This window comes from Anoplolepis gracilipes, chromosome 9 (genome assembly GCF_047496725.1).
Source record: "Anoplolepis gracilipes chromosome 9, ASM4749672v1, whole genome shotgun sequence".
Lineage (NCBI taxonomy): Eukaryota > Metazoa > Arthropoda > Insecta > Hymenoptera > Formicidae > Anoplolepis > Anoplolepis gracilipes.
This window is the reverse complement of record NC_132978.1, coordinates 1,582,640-1,606,058: the sequence shown is the minus strand read 5'-3', so window position 1 is coordinate 1,606,058 and position 23,419 is coordinate 1,582,640. Positions and strand designations below refer to the sequence as shown.

At 32.3% G+C, this 23,419-nt stretch overlaps 2 protein-coding genes across 2 annotated transcripts in view; one reads left to right on the top strand and one right to left on the bottom strand.

Annotated features, from left to right (window-relative positions):
• Bai (transmembrane emp24 domain-containing protein bai) overlaps positions 1 to 23,419 on the bottom strand; it is a 95,531-nt gene that overhangs the window by 48,794 nt on the left and 23,318 nt on the right. The gene's annotated exons all lie outside the window — the stretch shown is intronic.
• On the top strand, positions 7,686 to 22,908 carry LOC140669360 (uncharacterized). The gene is made up of 3 exons (XM_072899146.1): positions 7,686 to 7,940; positions 15,265 to 15,325; positions 21,478 to 22,908. Exons 1-3 carry the CDS (start codon positions 7,931 to 7,933, stop codon positions 21,782 to 21,784), a joined length of 378 nt encoding a protein of 125 aa, XP_072755247.1. The 5' UTR covers positions 7,686 to 7,930; the 3' UTR covers positions 21,785 to 22,908.

Here is a 23,419-nt window from a genome sequence, read left to right as displayed (position 1 = left end):
CATTATTTTCAAGATAGCAAAATCTTCATAATTCATTTTTATTTTTTCTCTATACTACTTGTGTGTAGAAAAAAATTTTATTGATTAATATTATAATAAAGATTATCTTTCTCTCTCTTAATCTAGAAGAGAAGAATAAATAATCCTCGATATTATGCTACATACAAATAAAAATGAGTTATTTCTCATAATGACATATATGGTATAATTTAAAGCTATAAATCAAATTTACTAAGCAAAATTTTGATACTGTCTGAATAAAAACTCTCAACTCATAATTTTTATTATTATTCTTTATATTTAATAATATTATTTATTAATAATGTTGATAAATTCCATTAGTTTTATGCGGTTCCTCATAAATTGTATTATATTCGTACAACAAAAAAAATTAGCGTACGCGTTACGATTTAATTTAGATTATCGATGCGACTAAATATTCTCGACTGCAAATTGAATGATACGTCAGGGGAATTAAACCCCATCGTTTTCTATAATTGTGCCATTCACCGAAACCAGAGCGACAAAAGAAATCGTTGATTCACGGGATGCCGTTTGCGCGCGTATTTTTTCGTGCGCTCGCTCTTCGAATTCCAAATGTCTCAGCCGCGGGGTGCAGCTACTAATAGCGGCAAAAAAATAAATACCGAGACGCCGGTCGAGGAGGTAATTTGCGGCGGGAGAAAATAAGAACGAGCGGTTGATCGCGCGAAATTTCTTTTCACATCCCTGTCGCGTACAGAACAGAACTCCCTCGTTCGCCTTTCGCCATTTCGGGGTGTTTACGCTCGCTTAACACACACCGGCCTGGCTCTTCCGACCGAGATAGCCTCGAGGGATGTTCACCCTGACTTTCGTCTAGTGCGGAATACTGAACATTCACTAAAACCAATCGAGATAGGTCAGTTAATCGACGGAGAGATCAAGAGATAGCTCGAATGAAATCGATCGTTTACGCCTTCAATATCAGATGAGATAAAATTATACTAGTACTTTTCTTTATTATATTAAATTAAAAAATATATATAAGGATACAATTTAAAAATAAAAGAATTATATTGTGTAAATTTGAAAGGAATACTTAGACTAGAAATATTTAAACAATATTTTGTTTATAATATATATATATATATATATATATATATATATATATATATATATCTCTGTGAAATGGAATATCTATATATATATATATATATATATATATATATATATATATATATATAACAATAAACAAAATTATTTTTTCTTATTTTCCTGAAATGTTTCTTATGACGTATATATTTCTTTTATAATGATTGATTTATTTTAATGGTTAAATAACTGACATAATTTAGATATAAAACGGACAAATTATAGTTTGTCCATTATATGTCATAAAACTATGTATTCATTGATCATCTTTCTTACATTCTCGCTAATGTTGCATGACTTATATTTATCTTTAACAATTGATTAAAAGTAGGAGTGCTTCAACAATCCTGAATAATGGATAAAAAAAGGAAAGATTTAATCAGATACTAATAAAATTATAAACTTATAGATATATTTAAAAAAAATGCATTTTTATATTTTAAAAACTAGATAAACACACTGAAATTTTTATATAAAATATTAAACTTCAACTAAATCTTAAATGACAAATTTATTTTATTGTTAATATTCGCAGATAGAAAATAAATATCTTACTTTAAAGAAATGTTTAGCGATGCAATATAATAAGTATTACATGAGATAACCAAATAGTTGTGTCTCTCGAAATCTTAGTAATATAATGTAGTTTGAGGATAGTTAGTGAAATCGTCTATTAACCACCGGAATTTCACGGGAAGTCGCCTGCGATGAAGCTACTGTATGCAATGTACCATGATGGCACATCCTTCACGATGTGACGAAATTAGCGAGCAGCCGAAATAATTTAACGGATTCCAGGTTACCGTCTCGTACTGCTTCGTACCGCCTGTGACCCTGAATTCCATTATATAGTCCGTTCAAGAGGAAGGAAAGAGGAGATGGTGAAGAGTGATCTACATTTCAATGTATATTTAATTAATGCGCCTTTGTCCCTTCAAGTAGAAATTAAAAAACGCAATTTTTAAGAACGGTTAATTTGTATAATTTTTTACCCTTATAAAGCAAATTAAAAAAATATATGATATATTAAGTGTCTGGATTATTCGATATAAAGTTAAAAAGATTCACACGCAACATTCAGAAAATTATTAATTCGTTGATTCCGAATAATTATAAATATTTTCACACATATGTACACACACGTACACAATTAATTTACGATAATAGAAGATTCTTGTGATCATTCTCCACATACGTAATTATGTTAATGAAATGTGCGTGCTTATATGAGTTAAGTTACTCTTATAAAAAATAATATATCAGCGATTTTATCCGATCTTCTGCCGAGTGTTATTGTGCGATTCGCGTACATCATACGTGGGGATGCAAATCCGATTTGGCGCGCGCATAATCAAGTTCGTTGCTTTACACATGACGGTAGTTAATCAAGCCGTGCAAATAGGTAATCGATTTCGTAATTGAGTTCGCGTATTCGTCTCGCGTATAATTCAACGTTACAGGAATTGGTTGTGAGATCCGTGTAACCGTCATGTCCGAGAAATTTGTTTTCTGATTGACTTCTCTAAATAGACAGATTACCCGGAAAATTATAAGTAAATAATATTTGTAAAGTAATCTCTCGATTGGTTTCTTATTTTATAAAAAGAAAAGATGAACGCTATTAACAGAATATATTATTATAAAAATTATAACTTCTGTAGAATACATATTTAAATAAGAGTTATGACTTGTTTTCGTTAGAATCTAGAAAATTTATATTATATAAAGGCAGTTTATGTGTATGTATATATTTGATTAATATATGTTAATGTGAAACTTTAAATTAGCATTTGCTACCGAGCAGCGAGACCTTTTTTGCCAAAAGAAACTTCAAGTGCTCTTTTTACAGATGAAAATATCGCTTTGATCCTTGCACGAGCAGCAGTAAAGATAAACCTCCCCCGAGAATTAGGCCAGTTTAAGGTGCTCTCACACGATCCGGTAGTCGTTATCGATACTCTGGACATTGTGTTAGTATTGACGATCGTGGGAACATCTCTTTTTCGTAACGACCGTGATTAATATCACGATATTCACGCTGACAGCTCGCGAGCATACCAATGTATTTACGGTAACGTTAGTCGAGCGAGCTTAAGTATAGCGAATGATTTGTTACTACGTCGTACGCAGTGGTGGCTGATGACCACCAGCACGATTCGCCCATCATGTATCGTGACGGAATTAGCGGGCAACCGAAATAATTTATAGCCAGACTTCATGCGCGTTGCGCTATCTCGTCTCGTCTCTTCTCTTGTACCCATCCCTATTCTCCTTTTCTCTCTCTCTCTTTCTCTCTCGTCTTGTACTGACCCTGAAACCTACTATAGTTCATTCATTACGCCATCATACAGTGGCATTCCCACGTAGCGTACGAATTACTATAGAATTCCGGCCATATAGTAGCTTTAGAACATTAAGAATAACGAATAAACATGTATGCTGTATATTACATCATTAAATTGTTAGAAACATATAACAGAAATTTTGAAATTTCTCTAAACTAATTTGGAATAATTTTACAAAATTTTAATATGTTAAAAGTAAATAATTATAAAAATACTATAAAATTTCTTTCAAATCTTTTGCCATTTATAAATGCAAGAATATTTTTAAAAAATAAGCATTAGTTTGAAATATTTTCGCCTTTAACTGGTTTGATATTCTTTATATTTTTTCGAAATTCTATATTAATAGAATTTTGTATTTTAATATATTTTGTTAGTCTAATTGCAAAATACGTATGTACCACGTGTATTGACGTCATTGAAGCAATTGCTTAAGAATCAAAATGGATTTGCCCATCATAACGCCCATAAACGTTACTGATTTATGTCCTCATCGTTTAATACTAAATCTAGTTGATACTGAGCTTTATTTACTTAAGGGTCGCTGTCACTAACGTCGATTAACTTTAATTGCGATTTAATCTTTCTTTTTTTTGGAGCTAGTACTATGATACAATGTAGACAGAGAAGAAATATTTTGTGTGCGAAAAAAAAATTCTTCTCCTATTATTTGACTTTATATTCTTATGTGTTAAAGCTTATATTGTATATTTAAAGCTTATAATATTTTTATCTTCTCTTTAAATAAATTTTAAAGAGGATTTTTTCTCGCGCTGCGCGAGAATAAATAGAACAACTGGTGCCTAAGTGCGGAAGTAATCCGTTTAATCTCAAATTCTTCCAGACTCACACATACATATATCCCTTTAAACACACGCATATCCTAGGACGTGTCTGTAAATCCACTTACATTTACAGAAGCATCGTGTATGTTAAAATAAATAACTGTATGTATTGTAAATTTCAAGGCGCGAAAGGTAGCGCAGTTTATTTTAATTATTCGTACGTTCCTGTGACATCATATTTTTCAACAATAAATCGTTTTCTTCTCGCGTTATGAAGGGACCGCAAACTTCATTACTAAGAAAGCTCTGATCGAAATTTATCACGCTGAGGATGTCAAGACGCAGATCTCAAGAAATTGTAAATTCGACGAGGAGATTCCAGAAGTAAATAAAATTCATAGTAGTACAATAATATAAGTTTAGAATACTTTAAAATACAATAAAAAACATAAATTTTACAACTAAAAATTGAAACAACTAATTTTTTGTCTTTATAATTTTTTTAGTAAATAAATGTGGCCTAATGGAAAATGATGCGTATATAATTACATAACGTAAAATTTCTTAAAACAATTCCAATTTTAAAAAAAATTTTTATAAAAACTGCAATGTTTCGATTGGTAAATCCGTTTTTTTATAAATTGATAGGACAAAGTAATGACAAGAACATAAAAAACTAGCAATTTTACCGAGCAAAATTCAGCATGACTTAAATTTAATTGAGAATGATTCTCGTTGTGGAAGTTATGTGCATTTCTATTCATTAATAACTCTGGAAATGACAGTTCTGGTAATTTTTCTATTTCCGCGTAAATTACGCGCTCGCGTACGACAGCACGAACGTCAGCATGAATCATTTGTTGTTCGTATAAACTGTAAACGCATTGTCCCGCGAGATTCAACGGATAATCGGTCTCTTTGTATCAACGCACTGTCGAAATTTTTATCTTTGTGAAATTTTGTCCAAAACTTTTTTCGCCCAGTCCTTCTTTCCCCATATAAGAAATAGTCTTTATCCTCGCGACAATTAAATTTCCCTTCGCAATCGTCGTCCTTTTCTTGCAGAAAATGATAGAGATATAAAGGATGGGACTTCGGCCTCATACGTTTAGCCGATGAAACAGTGAAAAACGAGAAATCATTATATTATAGTTTATCATCAATTGTCTATAACTGAACTAGCGTACCTAATGTTGCATCTGTCAACAAATTAGGATTGATGACACATCGACGATAAACACGTCATATTATATATAATTATTCGTACTTTTGAAAAGGTATTTATTCAAAGCAATTTGCAAGCAATTTAATACATCTGCACAATACATTTATCTATTCCTTTTTACATCCGCATTCCTTTTTACATTCGCTATTTATATATAGTTTCTGATATGCCTACTTTATAGATAAAATATAAATTACGACAGAAATCAAGATAAAAATCTATTTATAATTTTATGTACTGCATATTTATATGCTGAGCATCTTGATAGATTTTGTGTGTGTGTGTGTGTGTGTGTGTGCGTGTGTATGTGCGTGTGCGCGCGCGTGCGTGTGTTTGTACATGTGCGTTGTGTGTATAAATATATATGTATGTATATTTTAATTCTCAAAAATGTTTTTTGTCTTACAATATAAAATAATAAATAGAATTTCTTTTCTAAATTTTATTACGAACTATAATCTAAAATAAGCTTTACTTACACAAATTATATAAAAATAAAATAAAAATTATACTTTATTTATATAAAAATATACTTCTATTTTTGTTTCTCTCTCTCTCTCTTTCTCTTTTTTTCTCTCTACTTTTTAAGATGTCATTAAAACAAATTATATCTCGGTATCGTGCGCAATAAAAATGACAAAAATAATTCCGATCGTATATATATATATATATATATATATATATATATTCTTAATAAATATTCTTTGGGACATATTATTCTTAGAGCTTTGAAGGGTTTAAAGGAGACATAAGGCGATGACAGATGATAGCACGTACAATATTCCGGTCTCGTTGGCGGACATGCGGAATTATATATCGGAAATTGGAGCCCGATATTCAAACGAAGTATGTCAGGGTTTATTACGTGCGAGGCCGTCATGCAGTGCGACCATGTCACTCTCGCGATGCTTCGTTCGATTATAATTTATCAAGCACATAGAAAACGAGTTAACTCAAGTAGCTCCAAGCTGGTCTATGCTGTGTTTAGCCTAAATAATGATTCTATAATAATTCCGCAAAATCAAGTACAATAATAATCTAGAGTTTGATATAATATTCAATTAGACAAAAGAAGGGATATATATAAAATGTATTTAATATTCAAAAAAATTCAAGTGAATATTTATAATATTTAGAAAATTAAAAAGATATAAAAGAATAAAAGATAGCGTCAAAATATCAATTTATATCGTGCATATATATATATATATATATATATATATATATATATATATATATATGTATATATATAGTACTTTTCAGGATTCATAATTTCAACGGATTAAACATCTCGAAAGAAAAAATTATTTATTAGAATTTTAAGCGAGAAAGAATTCGATGGCACGCGTTTTGCCAGATTTTGGCTCAATGTGTGGCCAGCACGCGAGAAACATATGGCCCACATGTGGGATACAATGCGGCGTCTGCGAACGAAAAAGACTTAAGAATGTTTATAAAAAACAAATTTAGCGGGGGTAGTAATGATTTCTAGAAACCACACTGAGAGTTTCACACATTTTCCATTCATTGCAACAACGTGATGATGCACCTGCATTATCTTTAATCGACAGATCACGATAAAGAACAGTTCATCAATGTCAAGATAATCTATATTTCTATCATATGAGGATTTTTTTAAGTAAATACTGTTATCATTTTATTTAAAAAAAGTACATTTATTTAGATTTTTCATTACATTCAACGCATTAAATTAAATGTACTCATTATTTTTTTTCGATCCGGTATAACATGTATTTTTTGTATATAATTTTTATTTTATATATATATATATATATATATATATATATATATATTATATATATTCCTGCATATTATATATTGTTCTAAAAAATATCGCAATACATAAAGCATTATAAGTATATTATCTTATTGTCAGTGTAATCTAATTTGTTTTTATTATAAATAATGTAAAGAGAAAATTTTGATGTAAAAAAGGACTTTTTATTTTTCTTTTATATAATTTGTACGTAAAGCTTACTTTACGTATATTTCTGGAATTTAAATGGAAAAGTCGTATCTAAAAAATAAAGTAATTAGTCGGGAATCGCCGACATTTTACAGGTGAGTGTGCGAATTCGATAAAATTCGCAACCGGCTGCAACCCCTTCCACCCGGCGCGGCGGCCGCGCCGAGAGGCTGCAGTCGATGTCGAAGTCGACGCGCGCGAGCATCGGAGGCCGCGCCGATCAGTCCGCGCGGGACGCTCGAGGAGCGAGGATCGTGTTCATGCATTGTCTTGATCTCTAATCTCTCTCAGGTGCGTCGGATAGTAAACGCGAGCGAGAGAAAGAAACAGCGGCAGTTTTTTTCGCATCCAGTTTCATAGAATTAACGAGATCGAGAAGAAAAGAAAAACGGCGGCGATCATAGAGAAGCATTTTTTGCGGGACGACCGGGATTCCGGAAGTTTTGGAGCACAGATGGTGAGAGGTGAGAAAAGCGCGACAAAAGTACGTTCCCCTGCGTGTATTTTTATATATGTCTCGATAAGTGAAATACAAAGGCATTTTTGCGAGCACTTTTTTAATGGTCTCCGAAGAGAGACTTCCTTAATTACCTTTACTCACCCTTAATAGGGTCGGACAGATGTTAAGAATGATGATGACCTTAGGTCGGTGTGCGTTTCTCGCGTGCGGGTTAAGGTCCGTTAATCCCGAAGTTTAATCTAGCATGTTAATCAAATTTTAGCGAGATTAGTCGGTTGAACGTGGTTGAAAATGGGAAAATGTATTTCAAGTTATGTAAAATGATGTTTGGATTGCGAGATAAATTTATATTTTCGAGCAATGTCGAAATTAATGTTCGTTGTTAAATCCTTTAACTATTAATTCGTTAAATCGGATTATATTCACTTCGAACGAAACGGAACGAACGAATCGTCGATCATACAATTAGACCGATGCAATAATAATCCTCATAAAGATAATAAATTGTATAGTTAATATATTTTGTAAATCAGTTTTGCAAAAAAATTCAAATACAAGAAAAATCAATTGCAAGAAAGAACAATTTTTTTCAATTTTATATCTTCTCGAAGCGATTCCGTTCTTATAAAATAGTCAAGATTAATTTATTATTGTGCTAATCAATTTAAATATAAATAACTAATTAAATCAAATAATAAATGATTTACTGGATAATATGTAAATAATATTATTACAAATAATAAGAGTAAAAAATATTAACCTAAATACTGTCTCTCTCTCTCTCTCTCTCTCTCTCTCTCTCTCTCTCTCTCTCTCTCTTTCAGCAAAAAAGAATTATTTTTATAACACTTATACTTTGCAATCTCTCTCTCTTTTTTTTTGTTTTAATTTAACCTATTATTACCTTACGGCTCACTGCGACTCGAAGAGATTGAAATGTTTTGTAACGAAGCGAGAACGTAATCGTCGCTATTCGATTAACTATGAGAAATGGTGCTCCCGAGAGAGTATTTTGGTCGTATCTCAAATGAAATTTAAAGCTCCGGCTACCGCGGCGATCGATTCCATTCAAATTTAAGTTCCATCTTAAATTTAATCTTTCGCACAGACTGACTTATTAGTTTCGTTTGACGTAAGGCGGCCGTGGAGCTGGAACAAAATTTGCTCAATTGGGCATGATGAATAATTGATTTCGTGCTTAAGTCGGGGCGGGTGAATCGGAAATTTTCCTCTGACAGGTATATTCCTATTCGCTATTTCCTGGAATATCCAAGTAGTCGAAACGCAGTAAAGAGATAAAAATGTTCTATTATAGGAATATCTCTCTGCCGTTTACGAATATAAGGAATAATAAACGATACGTTTTTTTAAACCGCGATTTTTTTGGAAAACAGTTTTTAATAGGTTCATAAATTATTTTATAAATGAACCGTAATATAACACCTATCGCTTGTTTAATAAGTAATTAATCAACCTCTTATATATTCGGTTAGTATTCTTTTACAATTCATATGTTTCTTATTTCTTAGTTAAGTATTTTTATTTAGATAATAATTTGAGAATGTAATTAATAAAAATCGTATGTATAATTACACTTATTCTCAATAGAAATAACAATGAGGCGTCCAGTATAAAAAAATATCTAATTACAACCGGTCAATCTCTACTTAAATTACACATCCATCTTTTTTTTGCTGTATTTATAAAGAAGAAAATATGTATATATATATATATATATATATATATATATATAATATGAATACTGATAAATATAAATAAATTCAGAAATAAATCCATCATTTCTATATAAATATCTAAAAAAAAGAAAGAGAGAGAAAAGTGAGTTCTATTAAATTAAGCACATTTTTATTATTCTTTTTTACTTTATCAATTAACTTCTATATGATAAATTCTATACGATAAATTATCTTTCTCTTTCTCTCTCTGGTTTTCTAGAATCTGTCTGTTTCTTCTGACACTGATTTCTTTGACTCTGAAAAGTCGGAATTCATCCCAGGATAATAATAAATTAATTTCTTTTTCTCGTTCTCATCTCATCCCTTTCTCTTACTCTCTCTCTCTCTCTCTCTCTCTACCTTACTCTCTTCCTAGTAACACCTGTTCACCTATATACGCAAATTACACTTTCCGCGTGCCGGACGAGAATGTCAGTCCCGAAATGAGCCTGTCGGTCTTTCCGCGAGATCCGGCATGAACGACGTTTAAATTTACATTGGCGTCGCGAAAGACCGAGAAATCAGCCGGCTGTCATATTGCGCTTAAATTTAAATTTCCCTCAAATTTTGAGTGATGCGATTGGATCAAATTGCTCCACTCAGTCGCAACATAACATATATTTATCGCCATTAACAATTTCGGCCAGATATGTTGCAACTGGACCTAACAGCCCTCAACGATCGTGTGATAACATAACCGGTTGCCGTTTCACTCATTTTGTACCCACACTTTCCTTCGCTGTCAGTCTTACGAGCAATTAATGTATATGTAGTAAAACTAATGATCATAAAAATTTTTTAAAATATCTCGCATCATCATTATTCAAGCATCAATTTTTATTTTTCTATTTAAATCTTATTTAATTCTGCTAAACTCGCTGACTTGTGAGATGCATAATCAAATTAAAGAATTAATTTTTTGCCATTTGAATTAAATGATTTTATCAATGTCCTTAAAAAACACATTTGCCTTTATTTCTCTCGCTCTGATTTATTTTTCCTTCCGTTATATAAAAATATGTATAGTTTTTATCAATTAACAATACCAAGTCATACAAGATAACATTCAATATATAAAAAATAATATATAAAATATCGATATAAAAAAAATTCGGTTAATTGATATAAAGAGAGAGAGAGAGAGAGAGAGAGAGAGAGAGAGAGAGAGAGAGAAAGAGAGAGAGAGAAAAAGAAAGTCAATATATTATTTGATTATTATTTGACAATTAAATGGATTAAGAGGAATTATTGGCATGAGAGAGTAATATTTTTCACAAATTAAATTTATCAGCATATTCTATACGATGCAATATATTTAGGCACATTCAGCAATAAAACATAATTGAATTGGCTGTGCACTTCTCGTGATTGAAAGATTTAAATTTTTTCTTTCTCGACGTGTGCCAATTCTGTCGCAATGTGGCAATGCAAATTTGTTGTGCAAGATCCTGAGCGCATATTGGCAATTGCGGTTAAAACAATAGTAGACCGCTATTCAATTGAATCAGAAGTGTCATTATTATCGAACGATAGCTTCTTGTCATCACATTACTGTCAGCGAATTCGTTTGTTGTTTCTTTGAGTCGTGGAATGCAATGCCGAAAATAGAAATAATAAAGATTTCACTGGCGATAAAAAAATTCTGTCACCTGTCAATTCTTACCTATATTTGTTCTCAACTTTTTTCTCAACTTGATAAGAGAAAGAATATCTTTCAACAAACAGATAAATATCTTAACTATAGAAAAACACATTATAAATATTAATATTCTGCAATTTAAATATACTAATTTAAATATTTATATTATTAGTCTTTGATGTAATCTTTGGCATAAAGTATACACAGAATATTTTCTTAAAACTATAACTTTAGAAATATTTAAATATATAAATATAGCTTTAGAAATGTTAAAAATAAAAATATAAAAATATATAAAAAATATATTCATATAGAGAGATATTCGTTGCTTTTAATATATTTTTTTTAGTATATCTTTTTGATATTACTTTTTATCTATATTTAATGCACAATAATATATAATATAATGGAAATTTGCATGGTTAATATAAAATAATATAAATTAAAAACTGAGTATCATAATTTGTATAGCGCACAAATGCAGATACATTTTGTGTAAAAATTTAAGAACTTTTAGAAATAATAATTTTAAAAAATTGTCAAAAAGGGTTTATCGATAAATTGCATTTGATTTCGGATTACCGCTTATATCAAAACATTGTAATTAAGCATCTCAATTAAGTATTACATTAATGAAACAATGTAAGCGAAATTGTCTATGAAATCAAGATTTCATTGAATCAGAAACACCTACTTAGAGACATTAAACATGTTAGACTAACATGTTTATGTATATCTAGAATCTGATTCGATAACCATTTTGTATCTATCCTATATATCTCAATTTTATTATACTCTTAATTGTGCTATAAAATTCATTTAACAGCATATATATTTTTAAATATTTTTATTCTTTAATTAAATATTAATTAATAAATATTTTTTTCAATATATTAATAATAATTTAAAAATTATTAATTAAAATTTAATTTATTCTAATTTATTTCTTTTAAAATTAATTAATTACTTTTTTCATTTTATATGTTTAATTTATTCTTAAAGTTATGTAGCATTTCTTTCTTTTCCACATTGTTTTGCACTTTTAGTCTACATTCCTATAACATTAATTTACATTTCTGATTGCTGATTAACTCGACATTACAAGAAAAGCGCGCGTGTCGTATGAGGATTATTCATGACATTCATGCGAATTCTGATATATCTGTATGACGCGTAATACAGAAATCGATACTAATTATAGTATTTGTATGCACATTATACGGTTCGCGTAATGCTGCACGTAGGTCGTGCTAGATATTTTATAAGTCACGCAACGAATGTATTTCTCGACAGATTTCAAACCAACTTGTCGTTAAAATTAAAATCCAAACGAAATTATACGCGACAAAGAAAGAATGTTCTTTTGCAATTAATTGTAGAAAGACTTTGCTGCAGGCAAAATTTAATTTTTAACTCTCTTAATTACTGAGATGTTCATGAGTAAAAATTAAAAAGTTAAAAGAGAATACAAAAATAACAACAAAGATTCCGCGCAAATTATTTTGCTTTACGTCAATTTGAAATTCAACGAAAAAGTTACTATTAAAAAAATTGTAGTGTAATTTGCATGGAACAATCTGTATAGCGATGACCTTTCACATTGTACCGCGATGCTGCACCATTATATACAATCCGACGACCGCATATCCACTGTATTAATTAATGCATGTGATTGCCATCTGACAATCGGAAAGATCAAAACTTTCCCTTTCTCGTTGTTCTCTGAACATTTATTACTGTCTGATATTAAAAATTTTCGAATTGATACGTTCTTAGAATTTTTAAATAAATTAATATTAATTTAAGATTTAAATTCATTTATGAATAATAGATGTAATCTAGAATATATAATTTGTGAGAATAACATTCGAACGTAAAAGTAAAAACATATACAAATTATAAATACATAAAATATTTTAATTAATGTAAATATATCAATTAAGATATATATTGTTAATATCATATATTTTTTTTACATACATCTTCCATATGCTTTTTCTCGCAAATTTCATAATTGTTTCAATTACAAATTAATATATTATTCAGATAAGATTAACGTATTTCTCTCAAATTTTTGTTTGCTACCTTATTTCTTCGAAGTCAACAAACCGATTTAAATGGAGAAACGCTCGAGGGATGAAAAGAATGATCAAGACGAGAACAGCTTCCTTTCGAGAAAACGCTGTCGTGAATGGTTCGATATTACGCGCGACAGTCGATCGATCTTCATTAAATAGAGAGTAAGAAAGACAGGGTCTGCAATTTGCATAGAAAAATCGAGCGAGTGCAGGACGCGCCCCATAAAAGATGAAAGAAGACGACGGTATGTCAGTGTCAGTCGACGGATGCACACTGTCGACCGGGAAAAATCGATCTATCACGATCGAGACGTCATTCCCGACATTCGAGCAAGACGATCAACAATTTATAAATTGACCGACTGTTCACTCGCTTTGCCGGATACGATAGTTTTGTCTGAAATCCAAAAACCCGGACATTTCTAAGTCTCGATTGTAAAATATCGACGTTTATCTAACTGGCGTTGTCCATTTATTATGTCAAAAAGATAGTACCTATCTATCTAATAGCGCTCGACCTGCCGCAAGATCAGAAAACTAATTTTAAGTTATTATATCAAGTTGTAAGTTTTGATAGAATGTAATTATAAAGTAAAGAAGTTTATGAAGACTAATTACAATACGATATATTTAGAAGGCAACTTTTTTTTTTCTTTTCACTCAATTGAAGAATTAAAGCGCTTTCATTTCCAAGCTAAATTTCTTCTTAGTTTCATATTTTTAGAAAAACCGGAACTCAGGTATGTGCTTCTAAAAAGCAGTAGTGAGGAACTTTGTATAAATCTTTAATCTTTTTTTTAATGCGGATTGGAAATAAGCTCTTTAATTTTGTATAATAAATCTGTCCAAAAGCTCGATGCAACATAACTATTAGTAAGAATAATTTTATCTGCACAGAGTTTTAGAATAAAACAGCATTAATATTTCAATAAGATCATTGTTTATTATTGGATATGAGTAATTACGTTCAAAATTTACAGTCTTTGGCCAGAACATGTCTTTGCAGACACACGCTTATTGTTTTCGTTGAATAAATGAGATACATTTCGTGTATGATAGTCTTTCTCAGAAACGCGCGACATCACCGATGAAGTATAGTTATGTCCTCCCATAGGAGAAAGGCCTCATTGTCCGAGCACGAATTGCAACGACGTTGTCTCACAGCGAATTACCAAGCAAATTTCGCGCATCGTTAAGCCTTAAATACTGACACATTATCCGCGGCTGGAAATGTGTAATGTTACCTCTGAGTTAACAAATGGGCGCAGTGTCATAATTAGAACACTAAGATATATTCTGCAATTTCGTTTAAATTTAATTCAGATATTTTAACTAACATATTTCCTGACTAAATGTAGGAAAATTCGAAAATATACAAAGAGAAAGTCACAAAGTGGCTTATTAGAAAATTAAATACTATTTATTTAATGCAATTGAAATCTTTTGTAATAAAAATGCTTAATAGCTTGCTATCAGCTATAATAATATTATTTATCTCTCTCTTTTTTCTTATATTTTTTTGTATCTTTTTCTTTATAATATAAACTCGCAAGATTTTTGAATATATTTTAAATTAAGTTTTTTATATTTATAATTTAAAAACGTTATAGATTTGTTTTTCACTCGAGAATAATAGCCGTGTCGTTTTCTTTACTAAAGTAGTTTCGTTTCGCATGAGAAAATTCCCGAAAGATGAGGAGTCGTCCTCGTACACGTTAAAGCGATTTGTACGAACATAAAAAAAGTCATCTTGTTTAAGGAAACAAATAAGGATGGATGTAATAACAATGTAACGGAACCTCGATATGCGGGGAACCGTAGAATCTTTCCTCGAGAATGATTATATGAAGACTAACGTCCTTCTGTTCATTGCAGGATCGTTACCTGATATCGCAGTGACGATGGCTTCGGGCAGAGAAATCCACGGTGCTTTCAGGTAAAATAAACTTTATAAAAACTTGAAATTATGTTCGTTAAAATTTCTGTTTCTAAAAATAATTTATTTATTTTTCTGATATTTTATCAACTGTATAACTCTATTCTAAATGAATAAAATGCTATTTAAAAAAATTATTAATAACAAAATATTGTTTTGTTTAAATATAATTTTAACTCTAAGTATTATAAAATGTAATACCTTTTTGATAATTATATCTAATTTGTTTTGATTAATGTTTTTCACATTGTTAATTTTTTTTTTCACGTTTTCATTTTTCTTGCTTTACGCATGTAAAGTCTTGCGCGAGTGCACTCAAAAAAAAAAAAAAAAAAAATGGGCACAATGTACACGCACCACTGATTTCACCGCAGGGAAGTCGGCTGGGTATTTCAAGGATTTTCGTGGGTGTATATTTCTCGACACGTGACCTTTAGAAATTCATTATTACGTGAAGTGCAGAAATGAGAAATTAGTTAACCATCTACATCAATCTACAGCTCACAAATATAATACAGTTTCCTAATAACGGATTTTTCAAAGTACACGAGTTTGAGAGTTAAAGTTAAAATAGAAAATTTTGCTCGCGCGTGTAATTCAAATTATATAATATGACAAGAACGATTCGAATCTCTTATTCCGTGACAATTCTCTAAAAAAAGATGTCACACAATGATCGGTCTAAAAAAGATGAATTATTCCTAATTTTAAATCCTTAAAAGATATTTAATATCAAATATATTTTTATCGAAATAATCTTCAAAAATACTTTTTATTTCTGTTTTAATTTTAGATATATTTTAAACAAAAAGGAATCGTTACAATTTAATTATAAACGTATATTCTATCTTTTCTAATACATTCGTTTTGAAAAATACAAAAGGAACATGAAAAAATCATCTAGTTTCTTGCAGGATTTCTATGGGTGTACACACATACAGATACACGCATTTTTCATGACCTTTGTAAATTTTAGTGAGTGTAGGTGAATAAAGTAATAGAACATTTTGACAGTACATCGATACGAGTTTCTGTCACATAAATAGAAATGCTTAAATATAATAGAGTATCATTACTTTTAGTCAATAGTGAATCAATATTTTACGATACAAATACTTTTACCGATGAACCAATATTACTTCAGAATATTAACATGGTACATTAAAGTCAATTAAGGAGAAATGTTGAAAATGCGATCATAAATTAAAAACAAGAAGCAATGTATATTGCTTCTTATAAAGTTGTTGTAAATTGATTATAAAGTTTTTTTAATTTCTTAATTTTCTACCCAGTAATTGATTCAATTTCAAGGAATTTAAAATATTTTTATAAGAATAAAATCTTTAATATTCTCATAAACTGAAATACACCTTGTACATATTTTTATGTGCAAATAACATATCCATTACGATTTTCGCGCACACTTCTACGTGCTAATCAGCGTATTTTCGCCGAGCATTTAGCGCCAAATATAATTGTCCAATTCTTGTCTACGTTCTGGATATGATATTCCGCAAATAAACCTCGGCATTAGAACATGTCGTGAAATTCGTGATGAAAATGGCGAGCACGGATTTAGAGTGGAAGTATCGATCGTGTCTTCTCGAAAAGCGATCGCGGCAACTTGAGAATCGGGTAGTTTTAAAATGTTTCGCGATAATACACGACCGATTGGTACTGAATGGAAGAAAAAGTACCTTGGCAGCCAATACTTGCCACGCGCGCACGATCTTATTCTTAGCGACGTTGCTTTATTTTTATTGCTCTTATAGAGCGCGACATCGATCGCTCTCACGAGTTGACGTAGTTCGATTTGATAGTCGCTCATAAGTAATGCAACGAGAAAGTAGTAGTACCGCGTCATAGACAGACAGCTGAATGAAAAAAAAAACGCGACGGAAAAGTATTGGGCCCATCTTTAGTCGCTACAAACTTGTATTACTTTCATGTATAATGTTTTAACCCTTTGCTTTAACTTACTTTGATTTACTTAGGTGGTTTAAACAGTTTATGTATAGATCACAAACATTGTAAAAAAAAGGATAGAAATAATTTCAACTATCTGGAATTTCGTAAAATATTTTAATTTAAAAGCGTATTTTTTACTGCGTTGAAAGAATACGTGGACTGCATTCCTTTTGGAAATTCACGCGCGGAAAACGTCATTCTATTTTTCTTCGACGTAATGAACAACAAAGATAGAATAGAATGATGCTTATACAACGTGTGAGCATCCAAGAAATACGCAACCGTAATATAACATATATATAAAAAATATTTTTAATATATTCTCTTTCTGTCTCTCTCTCTCTCTCTCTCTCTCTCTCTCTCTCTCTCTCTCTCTCTCTCTCTCTCTTTCTCTCTGTTTCTTGTTCGCTCCGATAGTTTTGTTGAATTAATTAATAAATGTTATATTGCTGTTATATTATAATTGGTCTGTAAAAAAAGTAACTTTTACTGATATTTTTGTGTTAAATAAATGAGAAACTTATCATGTAAAAGAATAATTGTGATTTTAATAGCCCGTCCAAAAGATATATTTAGTGTAACAAACAAATTTAAAAAAATGTCAAAATTTAATCTTCCAAACGTTTAACACAAAATCGTTATGTGTCATCGGACCCGATATGTATGCACTTCCGGCCGTAAATTAAATATCTAGTGCTCAGCAGAGGAGGAAATATTTTTGGCGTACGTAGTAGCGCTTTTAAGCTCCCTCGTGAATTCGGCAATCGATATACTCCGGTGACTCTCTCGCAAAGTTCGACCGACCGGAGATTGGAAAGTTCCGCACTAAATTTTGCTCGAAATGCAGTCGGTTTCGCTTTTCCCGGTTGGATACCGTCCATTCATGCCTGGACGATCCTCGCTAAGTTGCTGAATCATTGACGTCACGTTTAAAATACCGTTAGAAAATTACGATAGAGAAAGAACAAGAAGAGAGAAAACGAGGGAGTTCTTAAGAGACACCAGAAGAGACGCGTATCGCATCGTGTTCCCTATCGATGCTGTTTGTTAAACAATGCGAACCCATTATCGAGTCCACCACAAAAAATAAATTGGATGGCATTTTCGCGTTCTGTTCGAGCGCAATCAAACGCCATTCACGCATCTCTTCTTTCCTGTTCGGCGTAATCTCTCGAATAATATCCAAGCTATTTATTTTACAAAAGCAACGTGAGAGGAATCTTTAACGCCGCTATAGGATTCTTAAGTTGATATTGTCTCGATCTCAATTTAGGCATAAATAAGAACGTAATATTAAAATTTCATAAACAGTTGTTTTAAAAATTTGAAAAAAGTAGTATACTTATGTCAGAGCGTCGAAGTTTATTTAAGATTCAACAAGATTTAAAAAAATTTTCTTAAATTATTCCATTTGTACGCACGTTATATATATGTACGTGTAGGGTGCAATTTTCGAAAAATCAATACTTTTCCGCGGCAACACGCGGTTCCCGGCACACCGGTGACGTAATGCCTGACGCAAGCGACAATCGTTGCGGCCGCGATGCCGCAGAGAGGCAAACGTCGATAGTACACCGCACGTCATGAATGCCTTTGGCTTCCTTAGATCGGCATTTTTCGAATAAGTGCATCATGCACTTAACATAATTGATGCATCTGATGATAATTATATATATCACCATTTTTTTGAAGCCATCTCTGTGACAAAATAATTAATTAGGAAAGATAGCATTGCCAATCTGGCAATAATATGTCATATATAATCCGATGTGTTTGATTGACATATAAACTATAGAAATAATTACTTTGCATAATCTTTTTAAATACCTTTTGCTATATTGTAGAATTTGGAGAATAAAATTCAACAGTATTTTGAAATGGTCATTCAATTGCATAAACAATTTAAAACAGCTACGTATAAAAGCTGTGTAAAAAACAATATAATAAAAAAAGAGATGAAAAAATATCAAACATTAAATGGACTTTTATCGTCAACAAAAATTATTCCATAAATGCCCGCCGGTTGTGCTATTTTAAGCTAATATTACGATAAAAAATCCGATAAACTTTATGAGTTTTATATACGGTGACTGGCGAAAGAGTCGCATTCCATTCGAATGCGAAATTCGTGAAATCTCCGCCACCGGCCGCCACGGCTGTCGTCGATTAATCTCTCTGTTTCGATCGTCGCCCTCTGCCCTTTCGCCGTTCCTTCGACCCCGTTCCGCCGACCGCCGACGCTGCGGCAACGTGCCATGAAAATGGTTTGTGATTACCGCGGTGGCAGGCATTCGCGCTGACGAGGCGAATATTCCGTCTTCCGTCCGCGCTATCCTTAACCCGCGCAAAATTGATTTCGCCGCTTGTCTCGTTGGGTGAATACCCGCTGTTGTGCGAAAGTAGGTAACCGTCAGAAAGATCATACACATATATACACACATACACGATGTTCGTATTTCCTCGTTTATATATAGTATCCTCGAAGGATGCGGTATGATTTTTTTTTTTTTTTTTTATCTTGCTGGACAAGTATTTCTTATGAAAACAAATTAATCTTATTTCTTAATTATTATGATAGGCTTATAGACTCTGATATTAACACCGAACAGAATTTAAATATTGATTATGCATGAAGTTTTTTTATTAATAAAAATATCGTGGAAACTTGGCAATCAACTAATCAAAATAGAATGATCTCTTGCTTACTGATTTACTGATTATGTCTATTTCAATAATCGTGTGAAATTTTGCATTATTCTAAATAAAAAGTATCTCCAAAAAATCTCTCAAGACATTCTATAGGTATTTTTATCTATAAAATAAACATTTCATCTTTTGCCAAAGTTCATTCGATCCTTATTGTGAGAGAATCTTGGATTCATGATGCTATTTCATCGGTCAAACGGACAACATTTCGAAATATAATCGGTCACGATTAAGGTAATAAATTTGAAGAATTTTGTGAGCATTTTCTTTTTGCGCGTGATAACGCATCCGTCTTTTTCCGTCAGTGATATCAGCAATCCGACGAAAGAAGCTCGTAAATTCGAGCGTAAACAACGCCCTAAAACGCGAGACGTGTGGAGAGGGATAATTCTAGATTCGATTGTGCCGTGATCCGACCATATGTATATATAACGTACACATATATATATATACATATACACACATAAATACATATATACACATATATGCATATATACATACATATATATATATATATATATAGCGACGAAGCATAGTGTGCAACAAGATACCAAAGCCTGTAAACGAGACTCGGGGATATATAACCGGCTTTCGGATCGATACTTGCTGCCAACATTTTCGCGAATACGAACTTCGCGAAGGACGCGACGAGGCAGAAGAAATCATCCTATTCGGCTGCCATCTCGTCGCGCAAGAAATGCGACGACAATGAAATCCGTGCTGCAATTTTTTCCCTATTCACCGAATATGCCCGAATAACGTCAGAACGGGGAAATTTCGAGAAAATGTAGGCGAATTATTTTTGCAATTTATGTCCGTGTAAATAACTTTTCTTCGACGTATTTCATATGTTTTTATTTTATTGATAAAAACACGATGGAAATTTCGATTCAACGCGCATATGAATTAGATACTTCTCCAAAATTATTTATATAATTAAAGCACATATATATAATTGTGTATTGTGTATAATGTTATTGTGTTCGATATAGCAATCAGTATATTATCATCAAGTACGGGTTACCGTTGACATATACATGACGGGAGTCGGATTTTCCTTTGACGTCGATAACACACGATACGAGTTTATGCGCGTGTTTCAGCCACCCGCGCGAAGACAATAAACCCTCGAGATATATATTATATGCTCGTAAAAAAAATGAACAAGGAAATAGATTAGATCCTATTGAATTACTAATGTCAGTCTATATATATTATATACGCAAAAACGGAAGAATGAAAGGAACTCATACAAAATTCAACATAGCAAAAATAATCAGCGAGAATTGCAGTTTTCAGCTTTGTATTGGCACATAGGTATATCAAAGAAACGACGATATCATTCGCGTAAATTTATAAAATTATCATTCCGTTTTTCATAAACAGTCACAACATCTTTTTGATTACATCTTTTTTTGCAATTTAATTATTTTGCCTTGTAAAAAATTGTTGTTATCACATCGCGCTTATCTTTTCAGTCTCATCGTGGACGACGTGGATTCGCACTCGATCCTGAGCGACGGCTCCGATGGCTTAGACGGATTGTCACGCGAGAGCAGCTCGCAAAATTCGGCGTCGCAGACGCCGCTGGACAGTCCTGGTGGACCGCGCGAGAGGATCAAGCAGATCCAAGTTGAGGCCGAGACCAGACGGGGCGAATTCGCCAGGCTATTAGAAGAGCACGCGCAGGTGGTGCGTAAGCTGAAGATGATGGAGGCGGAGGAGCAGTTGTCGGCAACGACGGCGACCGGAAACGCGACGGTGATCGGCGGCGCGCACGCGTGATTTTACAGTTTTTTTACCACCGGCAGGACGAGGGTGCCATCGAGGGTTGGGACCATCGCGTCGATCACTATACGACGACCACCATCACCACCACCTCATCGCGTTTCCCCCTCGATTTCCCCCGCGAAATACCACAATCCGGATGAGCCGTCGTCGTCCATCGCGATTCGCAAGCAAGATGACGCGAATATTGTTGGACGTTTGGATTAACTCTCGGGTGCGTCTCCGAAAAATGCAAAAGATATATAAGTTGCGGAAAAATGATGAATGCATCCGAGAGTTAATGATGAAGGAAAAAAGGGAGGGAGGGAAGGGGAATGAATTCGAGAGGACTTCTCTCTTGCTATTTTCATTTTCCGATTATGTAATTTTGTTTCGCCAACTTCGCTTCGGGCTAATTCGATTGTGCTTGATTTGAAACCTATAAATGGAAATAAATCCTAAACGTTATAAAAGGAATCTAAAAATTTCTTTATAATTTCATAACAGATTGTAGCAGTAAAAAATAATTATTACTTTTATATTTTCTATTTAATAAACACATTTTTATATTTAAATATAAATTAAAGATAAATTTAAATAATTAAATTTATAAATAAAGTTAGTGCGAGATTTATGTACAATATATAAATCTGCATTTATGATTGCAATGAGTTATTGTATGCATTATAAGTATATAACTTGTCACAATTTTACAAGCATGATTAAAATATTTACACTATTAGAAATCCGAGATTCGCCATCGCGAATTCTATTCGCGCAGAAAATTTCACGAACTAGCATTATAATACGTATAAATTCGAGAGGCGAAGCCTTTCTATACTTCATCCGACTTTGCGAAATCGAGTTAAAACGAGCCCGATTAATGGGATCAGAAATCCGAAATGATAATCAGGCTCCTGCGACGGGAATTGTCCCTTATTTAACCCTTGTTTGCAACAAAGTCTGAAAAACCATTAGACACGACAATAATGAGGAACACTTTAAAAAAAAAAAAAAACGGAACGTGCGCGCGAAAGCCGCGAGATTTGTTCACATAACGCGTGGAACAAGAAACCCGCCCGTTCGAACTAGCTCAGCAGCAACGGCTGGCCTAATAAGCGTAGTACAAATTTTGCAGTGAAGTCTTAATAGAAAAAAAAAAGAAAAAAATACCAGGTACGAGTAGACCGAGAGAGTTTCCGACATAATCCCAGAGATTTGACACGGTGACGATAATCGTGTCATCATTTGCGGCGGAAGCGCGGATGTTGGAGTAAATACATGGTGTCGTACACACGTAGCCTACTCTTGAGACAATGGGGTGTACAAGCTTCTACGCGCGTTTTATAGTATCGTAGAATTGAGTGTTCCATAAGTGTAAGCTAGTTTTGTATATCGTAAATATATATAGATATATATATATATATATATACATGTGTACGATAAAAAGCGCGGGCTGCCGAGTCTGACGATGAACGCACTCTTTTGTAAATAGGTTTCTTTCCATTACATATTATATAACAAGACTCGGCCGATCGATCTTTATTGATCGATCCCGATTAGCGATCTTCTGTCTCCTTCTATGTCGAACTTGAACTGTTATTACGAAAATAGAATTAAACATATATGTATATAATTTACATTAAAGAGATT

Coding starts and splice junctions, on each gene's coding strand:
- LOC140669360 (XM_072899146.1), top strand. Junction 15,326..21,477: donor GAAATCCACGGTGCTTTCAG/GTAAAATAAACT, acceptor TTATCTTTTCAG/TCTCATCGTGGACGACGTGG.